Source organism: Lissotriton helveticus, chromosome 9, assembly GCF_964261635.1.
Source record: "Lissotriton helveticus chromosome 9, aLisHel1.1, whole genome shotgun sequence".
Classification (NCBI taxonomy): Eukaryota; Metazoa; Chordata; class Amphibia; order Caudata; family Salamandridae; genus Lissotriton; species Lissotriton helveticus.
In genome coordinates this window covers 151951689-151964161 of record NC_136070.1, presented here as the reverse complement: position 1 = coordinate 151964161, position 12473 = coordinate 151951689, and the positions used below count along the sequence as shown (strand labels likewise).

At 49.2% G+C, this 12473-nt stretch overlaps 1 protein-coding gene across 1 annotated transcript in view; it reads right to left on the bottom strand.

Annotated features, from left to right (window-relative positions):
* The window catches only part of FANCM (FA complementation group M), an 837191-nt gene that overhangs the window by 30606 nt on the left and 794112 nt on the right, over window positions 1–12473 (bottom strand). The window contains exon 21 of the mRNA XM_078659682.1: window positions 12046–12403. Within this exon, the coding sequence (XP_078515808.1) occupies window positions 12046–12403 (358 nt within the window). The remainder of the gene's footprint in view (window positions 1–12045; window positions 12404–12473) is intronic.

Genomic DNA, 12473 nt, shown 5'->3' with positions numbered 1-12473 from the left:
TTACATGATTCAATGCCCGTGTCAGAAAAAATACATCGGGATGACTTGTCGTAAAGTCAAACTTCGAATAGGAGAGCACAAGAGCAACATTAGGCTCAAAAAGAACACCACCAAGCTGTGCTCACACTACATTGAAAAGAACCATACCCATGAAGAATTGCAATGGACAGTCATAGAAATGCTGACCAACAAAACAGGAAATGCCGAAAAAATACTGTACGAGAAGGAGCAAAGATGGGTGGACCGCCTTCGTACCTTTGAATCTGGGCTCAATGATAATATAGCATGGCACCATTTTGCCAAGTAAATCACCTACATTTTGATTAGATGAGTAATGAGTTTTGCCCCGCTATATTTCCCCAAATGTCTATAATAAGCACTATTCAGCAGATTACAATATCAAAATATCATATTTTTAATTTCCCTGTACTATCCAAATGTGGTAACTATAACCGGGGCCCCCAATTCAAAATGCCGCAATTGTATCTAAAAATGGCACAACTTAATATACTAATTAACTCACACTAGTGCCCTCAACAGCGCAATCCTTAACTACAATTGGGACTTCCAACATATATAGGGGTCCATTACTATTGGTGACCGCCTAATACCAAGTAAAATCACATAAGAAAAAAATGACGTAGATGATCTGCCTAGAATACCAAGGCGCCCAACTACCTTTAAAAAGAGACTACACTCTGACTTCCGCACTCCGGGGGCAGAGTCAGCACAAGGCCGGAGTGCGGTCTACATGCGGGTAATGGCGGCAGGCTTCCCTGAGTTCTCGTCTTAGGTAAGCCGGATAATTTCCCCTTTCCTGATCGAAGTCCTTACTCTACCCTAGCTCTGCATCGAATGAAGGCATCCCCCGAGGAAGCAGAGTTTCCATTTACGGCAGGTAAGAGACTCACTGTATAACTAAAACGGGCTTCATGTTCGTGCATTTTGCACGGAAGGTCGCATTACAGCCCCGGACAGAATTTTGTCCACTGTATTGTCTAGTTTGGAGCACTTGCCAACCCCAATTTGTTTTAAAGCGAACCACCGTGATAATAACTATTACATATCGATAGACAACGTAGAACCAATCTCTAACGTGTAAAAAGAGACGGGCACTCATACCTCCCCGGGTTGAAGACATATGACCAACAAGGTTATTCGACTCCAGGTGGAAAGAGTCCCTTTGGCTAGCTCAATACATGGCAACAACATCTATTGAGTGAAAATTAAGTAGCGCCTTTTTGAAACAATGAACATGTGATCATAGCTCCCGCCACCCCCCCCTATTCCTTCCCGTTAAGAGCAATCTCAGAGTCAATAAAATTATTACCTGCATGATTTACGCTCCTCGAAAAAATCTTCTTATGAGTATTACTAGGGTGACTCCAGACCACTAGTTAATTTACTGCACTTACCCAATTTCTAAAATTACTGTTCCTAACTAAGGAAACTGTTATCTGTACATTCTTTCATAGATCGTAAAGAGTACAATACCCATGCAAATGCCATGAGTTCTGGAATTACCGCACAACTCGTGTGAGTAGCATCATTGTGTATATGTAAATATCGTTTGTCTTAATCTTTTTTGTAAGTCCTGACGAAAGCTCTACAGACCGCCTGGCCCAATAGAGCTGAAACATGTCGACAACCTCAATTAAATAATACTACATGGCCTAGTAACTCGGCCAACAATCGAGTATTCAATTATTTTATCCAAATGAAAGTTTGCCCTATAATAAAATTTTCAGGGCATCATTTTTTCATTTTTTAACCTTTTTTTGGGAAGTCCTTTTTTGTCTCTGGACACTGCACTCGAGACTGGAGGTGCCTCTGGATGAGGCTAGCAGTACCCACTAACAGGAATAACCCTATGATAACTGCATGAATGTCAATGTGGGGCGGATGAAACCAATATACCGCAACTTCCAAGCAGACATTGACTTCTCTGAGGGTCTCCTAATTTGCACTGAACCAAAAGTCGAGCAGTGTAACTAGTGTCCTTTTTGTTGATTTACAATACATGTATATATAACCATGTACAGTCACTGTATAAATGACAAGGAGCATCTCTGAACAGAGAGACTTCGAAGGATAATATCGCCATGGCCATGAGTAGAGGGACCTGAGCCCCTGCCTGGCAATGAGCAGAGGGAAGAACAAGGACATAAGAACTTCCTAACACCAGAGATTGAAGAGTAGACAATACCACAAAGATTAGAACGCAGCCAACGCTGTGGTGCAAGTTGGACCAGCAGACCACCCAGTGCCTATGAACGTACCCAGGATGTGCCCACAGGCCATGCCATAACTGAAAGCAGAACAGAAACTGTTCCGGAACAGAAAAACATCCTCACAAGAGACACTGACTTAGGGCTAAGGCAGCCGACAGAGGTCAAAAAGTTGGAAACACGGCAAAACGCTTGAAAGACAGCCAAAGGCAAGACGAGCCTATCGTAGCGTAAACCCATCAATCCTCCGGAGAAGTCTGCCTCCTCAGAGGTAGGAAAGAACTACGGACAAACATGTAAGCTCCAAAGAGAGCTACGCCACCCTTGTGGGTCTTAATAGAGGAGAAGTCCCACAACAGTAGGGGGGGATGGGGAGAAGCAAAAACCATATCGCGATAAGCCTACAGCATGAACTATAGGGAAATTCCAAAGAGGGAAAGATGATAACAATCCTAAGAGGACCTTGTGGGATCCTCAGGAGGGCCTACACCATACAGGAAGAACAGTACCTGAGGGATTATAAACACACCACCCAGGAAGAACACCTCCTGAGGCAAGGTGGAATGGTTATACAATAAACAACGAATACCCCACACAGGGTATGTCACATCCCTATAAAAAGCAAGGGAACACCTCGAGACTTGCTCTTAGACAGAGGAGACGAAAATAAGGACAGAAACAGCTTTCTAGCTGTACTGTCCATCTGGGAAATAGCTTGAACCCAGAGACGGACACCAGAGAAAGGCAGTGACAATACTGCAACCAATGCAAACAAGACAATAAGTCTGCAACAGTGGACGCTGGGCCTCTGAGTCCGCATGACTGTCAAAACGGTGGGCCCCATTAAAGGGCAAATCTCAGAGATGCTCCTGAACATTCTCAGGAAAACTGCCATCACTCAGCCAAGCATGGAGATGCAGAACAACTGACCTGGCCATAGCCCGACCCAGTCAGTGGTGTCCATATGGCTGATCGAATCCAACATTTTGCCAGCTCATGACCATCGTGGAGTATCCGAGTCAGGTCAGCCTGAGTGCATTCCAGAAGAGAGGGAAGGAGGCGCTCAACCGAGTCCCAGAAGGCAAAAGTAGAGCGTGCAAACACGCAGGACGTGTTCAAGGACGGAAGGCCCAAGCTCGCGGATGCAAACATCTGTGTACCACATGTCTCCGACCAGTGAGGCTCTCTAGTGGGTGGAAGTATCAGAGGAGAGGACGATGGCAGCAAAGCTGAGGCTGCCTGGACAACAAGCCCTTGAGCCCTAGGGTGTAGAAACAGACCGACAGGGTCATCGACAGGGTGACCGCTCAGCCCTCCACAGGGTCTGGTCGCCCCACTCACTGCTGCCGCTCCTGCCTGCCTTTGCCGCCTCCTGCCTGCAGATTCCTTCGCTCGCTGCCCGCTGCTCCTGGGAATTTCCCGCTGATCCTGGGAATTTCCCGCTGCCCCCTGCTTCTGGGAATTTCCCGCCGCTGCCTCCCTGTGATTCCATTCACCGCCCCACTCCAGCCACCCAGCTGCTCCTCCCTCCCGGCTCCTTACTTATGACGCCCCCAGAGCGACCGCGTGCATCGGGAGCGCCGATTGAGTGCCGAAGGTGCGCCAAAGGTAAGCCCGTCTGCGCCTGTCTGCGCCTGGCCCGCGCCCAGCGCCAGGACCCCTGGCCCTCCCCGCCGAGGCAAGACGACCCGACTGACCTACGACGCCGCCACTCTCAATGCACTCAATGCCGACCGGACCCACGCCTGCTGCCGAGCCACCCCGAGACGCACCCACGTACCCTTCACCTGCAAGTTCACCTGCCTCCGAACCTGCCCCGCACCCACCAAGACAAACACCAGCAGCAACCACCTCAAGTGCATCCTGATCAACACTCGCTCCGTCCACAGACACGCCGTGGAACTCTGGAACCTCATCGACGCTACATCACCGGACGTCGCCTTCCTCACGGAAACCTGGATGAACGCCTCCTCTGCACCCGACATCGCCATCGCCATCCCGGACGGGTACAAGATCATCATGAGGGACCGCATCAACCAGACCGGAGGTGGCATCGCCATCGTCCACAGGAACACCATCCGCATCACGACCGACGCCAACGACTCCTTCGCCGCAGCCGAACATCTCCACTTCCAGATTCACACCGACCCTAAGACGACCCTCAGAGGCACCCTCGTCTACAGACCCCCGGGACCACGCACACAATTCAGCGAAGACATCACAGACTTCATCAGCCCGCACGCCCTCCCCTCCACTGACTACATCCTCCTCGGGTACCTCAACTTCCACCTGGAGAACAACAAGGACCGCAACACCACCGCCCTGCTGGAAAACCTCGCCAACCTCGGACTCAAGCAACTGGTCAACACCCCCACCCACTACGCCGGCCACACGCTTGATCCCGTCTTCTCTTCCAGAAAGTACATCACCTTCAGCCACGCCACCGGACTCCACTGGACCGACCACAGCTGCGTCCACTTCAGCTTCAAAAGATCCACGACCCACCACCACCCGCAACAGGTACCTCACAGGAATTGGAGCAAGATCACTGCAGACCAGCTCACCACCTCCCGCAGCCAGAGCCCACCCGCCAACACAACGGACCCCAACGAAGCAGCCCGCAACTTCACACAGTGGCTGACCGCCTGCGCCGACGACCTGGCGCCACTAAAGAACCCTCCCAGCAGACCCAGAAGCAAGAAGGCATCCTGGTTCACCGACGACCTCAAGGACTCCAAGAAGACCTGCCGCACCCTCGAGAAAGCCTGGCTCCTCGACCTGACCACCGACAACATGACCGCCCTCAAACACGCTACCCGCAAGCACCACCAGCTCATCCGCACCACCAAGAAGAAATCCCTGAAGGAACGACTGGACAACAACGCCCACGACAGCAAAGAGCTCTTCACTATCGTCAAGGAGTTCTCCAACCCCAGCACCGGCACCAACGACATCACTCCGTCACAAGACCTCTGCGACTCCCTCGCCTCATTCTTCCACCGCAAGATCGCCGACATCCACAACAGCTTCGGCGCCCCACCCACGCACCCAACTGTCGAACCAACGCCCCCCACCGCCACCCTTCGCACCTGGACCACGGTGACCACCGAAGACACAGCCCGCACGATGAACACCATCCACTCCGGATCACCGACCGACCCCTGCCCACACCACGTCTTCAACAAGGCCGACTCCACCATCGCACCCCAACTCCGGAACATCATCAACGCCTCCTTCAACACCGCCACCTTCCCGGAGAGCTGGAAGCACGCCGAGATCAGCGCCCTCCTGAAGAAACCTACAGCGGACCCCACCGATCTCAAAAACTTCCGCCCCATCTCGCTCCTCCCTTTTCCTGCTAAAGTCATCGAGAATATCGTCAACAGACAGCTGACCGCCTTCCTCGAGACGAACGGATCCCTCGACCCCTCGCAGTCCGGCTTCAGAGCCAACCACAGCACCAAGACCGCCCTCATCGCAGCCACCGACGACATCCGGACCCTGCTCGACAAGGGGGAAACAGTGGCCCTCATCCTCCTGGACCTCTCCGCTGCTTTCGACACGGTCTGCCACCGCACCCTAGTCCAGCGCCTCAGCAACATCGGTATCCAAGAGAAGGCACTGGAGTGGATCATCTCGTTCCTCGCCGGAAGAACACAAAGAGTCCGCCCCCCCTTGTTTCGCTCCGAGGCCACCGAAGCCATCTGCGGCGTCCCGCAAGGATCTTCACTCAGCCCCACCCTCTTCAACATCTACATGAAACCTCTCGCAGCCATCGCACGCCAGCACAACCTCAACATCATCTCTTATGCCGATGACACCCAGCTGATCCTCTCCCTCACCAGAGACCCCGACACCGCCAGAACCTGCCTACACGAAGGGATGAAAGACGTCGCCGAGTGGATGAAGGACAGCCGCCTGAAACTGAACTCGGACAAGACGGAAGTCCTCATCCTGGGATCTTCGCCCTCCGCCTGGGACGACTCCTGGTGGCCCCCAGCCCTGGGCACCGCACCCAAGCCAACCGACCACGCACGCAACCTGGGCTTCATCCTGGACCCCTCCCTCTCGATGACCAGACAAGTCAACGCCGTCTCCTCATCGTGCTTCAACACCCTGCGTATGCTTCGCAAGATCTTCCGCTGGATCCCGACCGAGACCAGGAAGACTGTCACCCAGGCACTCGTCACCAGCCGACTGGACTACGGAAACGCCCTCTACGCCGGAACCACAGCCAAGCTACAGAAAAGACTCCAGCGCATCCAGAACGCCTCCGCCCGACTCATCCTGGATGTCCCCCGACGCAGCCACATCTCCAGCCACCTGAGGAACCTGCACTGGCTCCCCGTCGACAAGAGGATCACGTTCCGGCTCCTCACCCACGCACACAAGTCTCTCCACGACCTGGCCCCAAGTACCTCAACGACCGCCTGACCTTCTACACGCCCACCCGCCAGCTACGGTCCACCAGCCTCGCCCTCGCAGCCGTACCACGCATCCGAAGAGCCACCGCCGGAGGAAGATCCTTCTCTTACCTGGCTGCCAAGACTTGGAACTCCCTCCCCATCCACCTTCGGCTGACCCAGGACCATCTCGCCTTCAGGAAACAACTCAAGACCTGGCTGTTCGAGCAGTAGCATACCCCTCCCCCCAAGCGCCTTGAGACCCTCCCGGGTGAGTAGTGCGCTATACAAATGGCATGATTGATTGATTGATTGATCTGGAGCCGGGCGAGGACTATGTGCAATGGCACATTCTACTCGGTCCTCTATGGAGGGTCTTGCCCAGGTCCCAAGAATAATGTTGTACAAAGACGTGCCAAAAGGCAGCAACAACAAAGCATCGGAAGGCAGAGAGACAAGAGGCTGGAACTGTAGTATGTCACCACCTTTGTGAACAACTCATGCAAACGCAGCACTAGCCTCCGTGGCCATTTTAGGTGGCGACAGCAGATCATAATTAGGGGACGACTGCAGGCTAACATGTCCACCAAAGGTCACAGGCTCTGCAGCCAGAGAAGGGCCAAGGGCCTGCAATTGCTCCACATCAACATGTTCTGAAGAACGCGTAAGCTGCACTGACGGGGGTGAATCCCCAGAGACCTCACCCACCATCAGCAAAGGAGGAGGAAAGGACGTCTCCGGAGTCGAAACGGCACCGCATCAACGTCGACGAATGCCGAAGACTTCGTTGATGGGTGTCCGGACAGTGTTAACCCGACATCCACTGCGATGGGAGACTACGGTGTCGGTTGGCGTTGACTCAGGGACATGTCTCCTGCTGAGGCCGCATCAGAAATCATCTCATGGAGCCCCACAGGACTGTGCACTGACGCCGCAGGTGGACTGCAGCCTGAAGTTTGAATGGCAAGCCCCAACGGCCCGACTCGCGACTCCGGAACTGGAGTCAGGGTACTCGACTGGTGACTACCACCTTTGTGGGGCCGGAAGGCACGCCAGGGAGTCGAGCTAAAGATGGCCTGAAAAGCCTGGGAATAGGCTTCAACCAGGGTCCTAGTCACCCCAACCCCAGGAAATGGGGGGGGGGGGGGAAGGTGGGGGCCGACTGCTGGAAGGTCATGGCCGGTAGAGACTGGGAGCAGCGGCCACCGACTTCATGACTATGTGAGGCCAAGGGCATCTGTGACTTCTTCTTGTGCTTACCTGTGACTACGGCCATAGGAGGAGGGCTGCACAGGAGATGTGGAGGAGGGGATATTAATAGAAATAAAACAAGGGGAGGGGAGCATGGAGAAAGAGGAGATTGTCCATTGTGGAACTAGAAAATAAAAGAATTCTGACACCTCACTCCCCCCTCCTAAAGGTCTGCTGACCCCAGTTAGACTTAAATACACCTTGAAGGTGACAGGCCTAGCGCGTGAAAGATGACTGTGCCAACTACAGACATTTTAAAGGGTCTCTGTGCCAACACCAGACAGACACCTTAAAAGTGACTGCGTCAGCAACAGACCGAAATCTTAAAGAGGAGTGTCAGCCACAGAGAAGCACACGCACTTTAAATGTGACAGTCCGTCGCAGAGAGAAATGCAGACAACTTAAAGGTGACCATGTCAGCCAAAGGGAGACATCTTCAAAGAGGATGTGCAACTCAAATGCAGTCATTTCGGTAATGTTTTAGTTGCTTCAACTGCGCATGTGCAGCATGTTTACTGTAAGCAGCCCGGTGTGATCCAAATATGTGTCTGCCCATGAGAACGTGTGCTACTTACCACATGGGGAATGAGCCTTGGCAGAGTTTGAAAGCAACTGCATCTGAATATAAAGAAGAACTGCCACATGACGTTGTGTGCTGCTGTCTGCCTTGTGCTTGAAATGCAGGCATGAAGGCCTGGCCGGCAGAGATCTCCCCGAGGCCACCCAGAGATTCTTTGAGTTTTACAGTTGATTCAAGAAATCGTCCATCAGATTTAAACTTAAAAGATTCAGCTGTTCGGACTGATGAATAAAGCAGCATACTAGGTATACACAGCTTTGCTTTATTTTGCGAATTGTGTGACTACCGCTGAGAAAGGACAAGCATAATTCCATAAGTAGATCAGTTGTCGGTGTACTTTAACGTATTAAAACACTGTTTGATGTAAACACACAGTAATGAAAATAGCTGAATAGAAGTCTTTTTCGCCCAGCAGTGCATAGTAAAGAACGCAGGTGTGTTTTGCATAGTTCTATTTTATCAGTATATCCACATTTAATTAAAATGTATTGGTTGTGCATTGTGCTAACCCTGGAACACAGTTTTTCTTACTGGAGTTTTTAGTAATATTGATCTTAAAGCAGCCTACAATCAAATTCTGCTTAACAAAAGAGTCTCAGTCTCTTTGTGCTTTTATTACTCCTTTTGGAGCTTTTATGTATCTGCTCTTGCAGTTTGGTCTTGCATCAGCGGCAAGTGTATCTCAACAGCTCATGTTTACGTTATTTAAGGATGTACTTGGGGTGCTAGCGTTCCAGGACGATATCCTGATTTGTTTGAAAAATGTCACTGAGCATAACAGTATATTAGATAAAGTTCTGGACATTTTGTGTAAGCACGGTATGACAGTGTCTAAGGGCAAATGTACATTTTTAACCAACAACATTGAATATTTGGGACATTGTATCTCTGCCCAAGGAATCAAACCAAAAGTGAATCTCGTTAGAGCCCTGAAAGAAGTGTCTGCTTCTAGTAATAAGGACTAATTAATATCGTTCCTTGGGCTAAGCGATTGCTACTCCAGATTTGTTTGCGGGTATGCCCCTCTTTTGGAGCCCCTTAAGAGGATATTACATAAAAAGAAGACAGATTTTTGGGGGTACAGTTGAGCAAAATGTTTTTCTTGACATAAAAATATTTTGTCCTATGTCCCTCCATTAAAAACTTATGTCAGTGGTCACAAATGCATTACATGGTAGATGCCATTTTTGTAGGTTTGGGCACTGTTTTGTGTTAAAGAGTGGGTGATACTGAAGTTATAGCAGCTTTTGCTTCCACTGAAAGAAAGTTATAGTACAAATGAAAGGACAGAAATTGCCTGTGCGTGGGCTATAGAACAATTAAGAACTTATGTATGGGGCACGTTTTTCACCTTGTGTACTGATCACAAGTACTTAATGTATTTGCTGGGTGATAATCTGCTTCTTCAAGGCTCATCCGGATCCTATCTAAATTACAAGAGTACAACTGTGATGTGATGTAGATACCGTGGAGCAACAACACCAGGGCAGATTGTTTGTCCACCAGGGCAAATGGTTTGTTCAGACTTCTCGTTAAGGAACAGGAGGTGGATTCCGAGGAGAAAATGTTTGGTAGTGAGTGTGTGGTTGTCAGTACTGATGTTGTGAACAGGTGTTGTGGTACTGTGACCGAATCAAAATGGAATGCTGCATGTGGGAATGACAATGTTTTAGAGAAAGTCAAACAGTTTGTTGAACAAGGTTGACCATCAGCTCTCTATTGAAAATGGCATTCTTCTGCAGTCTGGGAAACTAGTAGTTCCCAGTGTGTTAAGACGTAAAGTTATGAAGTTGGCACACAAAGGGCATTTAGGGTCCACGTCCACTAAAAAAACCCGTAGATACTATTTTTGGTGGCCATACATGGATAAGGACGTGGATACATTTGTCAATGACTGTCTGGAGTGTATTATGTCTAACAAGCATTCAAAGTGGTTGCCACACCATTGCCTCTAATGCTGTGGCACAAATTGGCTGGGTCAATTGTGGCACTACCTAACAGCGTTAAATATTTGGTGGTTATGATTATTTCTCAAAGTGAATATAATACGATTTTATGGCTGAAGCTTCTACTCAAGTTACTATCCAATTATTGGATAGAGTTTTTGACTTAGAGGGGTACCCTGTAGATTTGATCACTGATAATGGGGTTTAACTTGTGCCTGAGACTATGGAATCATGTCTGAGGAACAAAGGTATTTAACACTATAATGTGGCATTATATTCACCTCAATCAAATGGCCTGGTTGAGAGGGCTAACCGGTTGCTCAAAGAAGGTATTCAAATGGTTTTGACATGGGAGGTGAACATGGAGATATTTTGTTCAGGACAAAATGTGGGCATAACATTATACTCCTTACACCTTTACAGGTGTGTCACCATTCTCCTTGCTATGGGGGCAGACAGTCTTGCACGGGATTATGTCACACCTGGTTGAGTGAGAAGTCCTCTGGTAAATTTGGGGGTGTAGTGGATTTGGTAAAAATTGGAGCTAAAGTCCATGGAGCTAAAGTCCATGAAGCCAAGAAGAGAATAAAAGCTTACCATGACAACGCCAGATGTGTGAGTATGAAGGGTGGGGTTTTGGGTCATGCTGAAAGACATGAGACCTAGAAGGTCTGAAGTGGAGTTCAATTTTAAGGGGCCTTTTAAAGTGTCTGAGGTTCACGTTCTTCTGTCCAATTGGAAGATGGCAGTTGGTGGGCGAGAAGGAATATTGTGCTATTAAATGAGTTTCAAAGCACAGTGGTAAGGGACAAATTGCAGCAGCAGCAGCAGCAACCTTGTGAGTCAATACTTCCATCCATGAATACAATCACTGGTGATGTGGGCCAGTCACAGCCATGTGTTGCTGGTGATAACCTGTTACAGCTTTGTGCTTCTGGTGATGACCAGTCACAGATGGGTGTGGTGGGTAACAGTACTGATATCAGCCGGGGGGATTCTGTTGGGGTCAGTTGCATTGTGAGTGCATGTGCCGGAGATGTTGCTGTTTTTAACGATTGAGTTACCACAAGGAGCGACAGAGTTTGAAAAAAACCTATGTATTTGCAGGATGTTTCTAACTGATTTTGAAAGGTTTCTTCGTATTCTTTTTTTTCATTATAGGTGAAGATGTGTTGTAGCTTGGAAGTTGTAATATGATGTGGCACGCGCCTGTTGCCACGCATTGTTGTATGTGGGCGCCATGAATTCTATGCCTCGACCCATATGTATATGAGCATTTTTTGAGCGCCTTTCCAAGTTCTGTTCTGATTTACCGTTGCCAGTTTGGCGAGTCAGTTGCAGAACAGCAGAGTTGGAGGGACCCTGGAGAATGGGCTCTTCGATTTAAACTTAAAAGGAATAAACGTCATTGTGGATTATCTTTTACCTTGGATCAGCTTCATTTATTCCCTGACGCATCCACTGCACAGGTCAATCTGTATTGTCAAGTAATGAACAAAACCCTTCTACCAATTCAACACAATTAAAATATAACAATAAAGCACCACAGGCTCCAACTTTTTAAGTAGCCCCATATTACTGTGAAAAAACGGGGAGGGAGAAGACATACAAAGCAAGAGTTATAATTAAACGCTAACCTGGTTTAATCCGATCCTTTTCCACAATCAAACAAATTCTTTCAAATGTGTTCTGCAGATGCTGAATCCGTTCGATCAGTTTATTCCTGTTGTTGCAATTTACAAATTCCGATTGCAGTTTCCTTTCTACTGCCATGCGGTTGCTCACTATATAATCACAACCATTCAGGGAGCAGACCTCTACTTTCACTGAATGAGTCATTTTCAGGCACGAGATGATTTCCGACCCAGAAGAGATCTCCCGGCTATCCGCAAGAACGCAAAGCATGCTGGGGCTTTCGGCCAGTGTCCTGTTGGAAGTGGATGAGCAGGAAAACGACGAGTTCCCTGTATTGCCGTAAGTTAATGAATGTACTTCCTGCAAGAGAATACAGAGATGTTCACAATATTACTAGTAAGAGAAATCCAATGTACTGCGTTTTGCACTA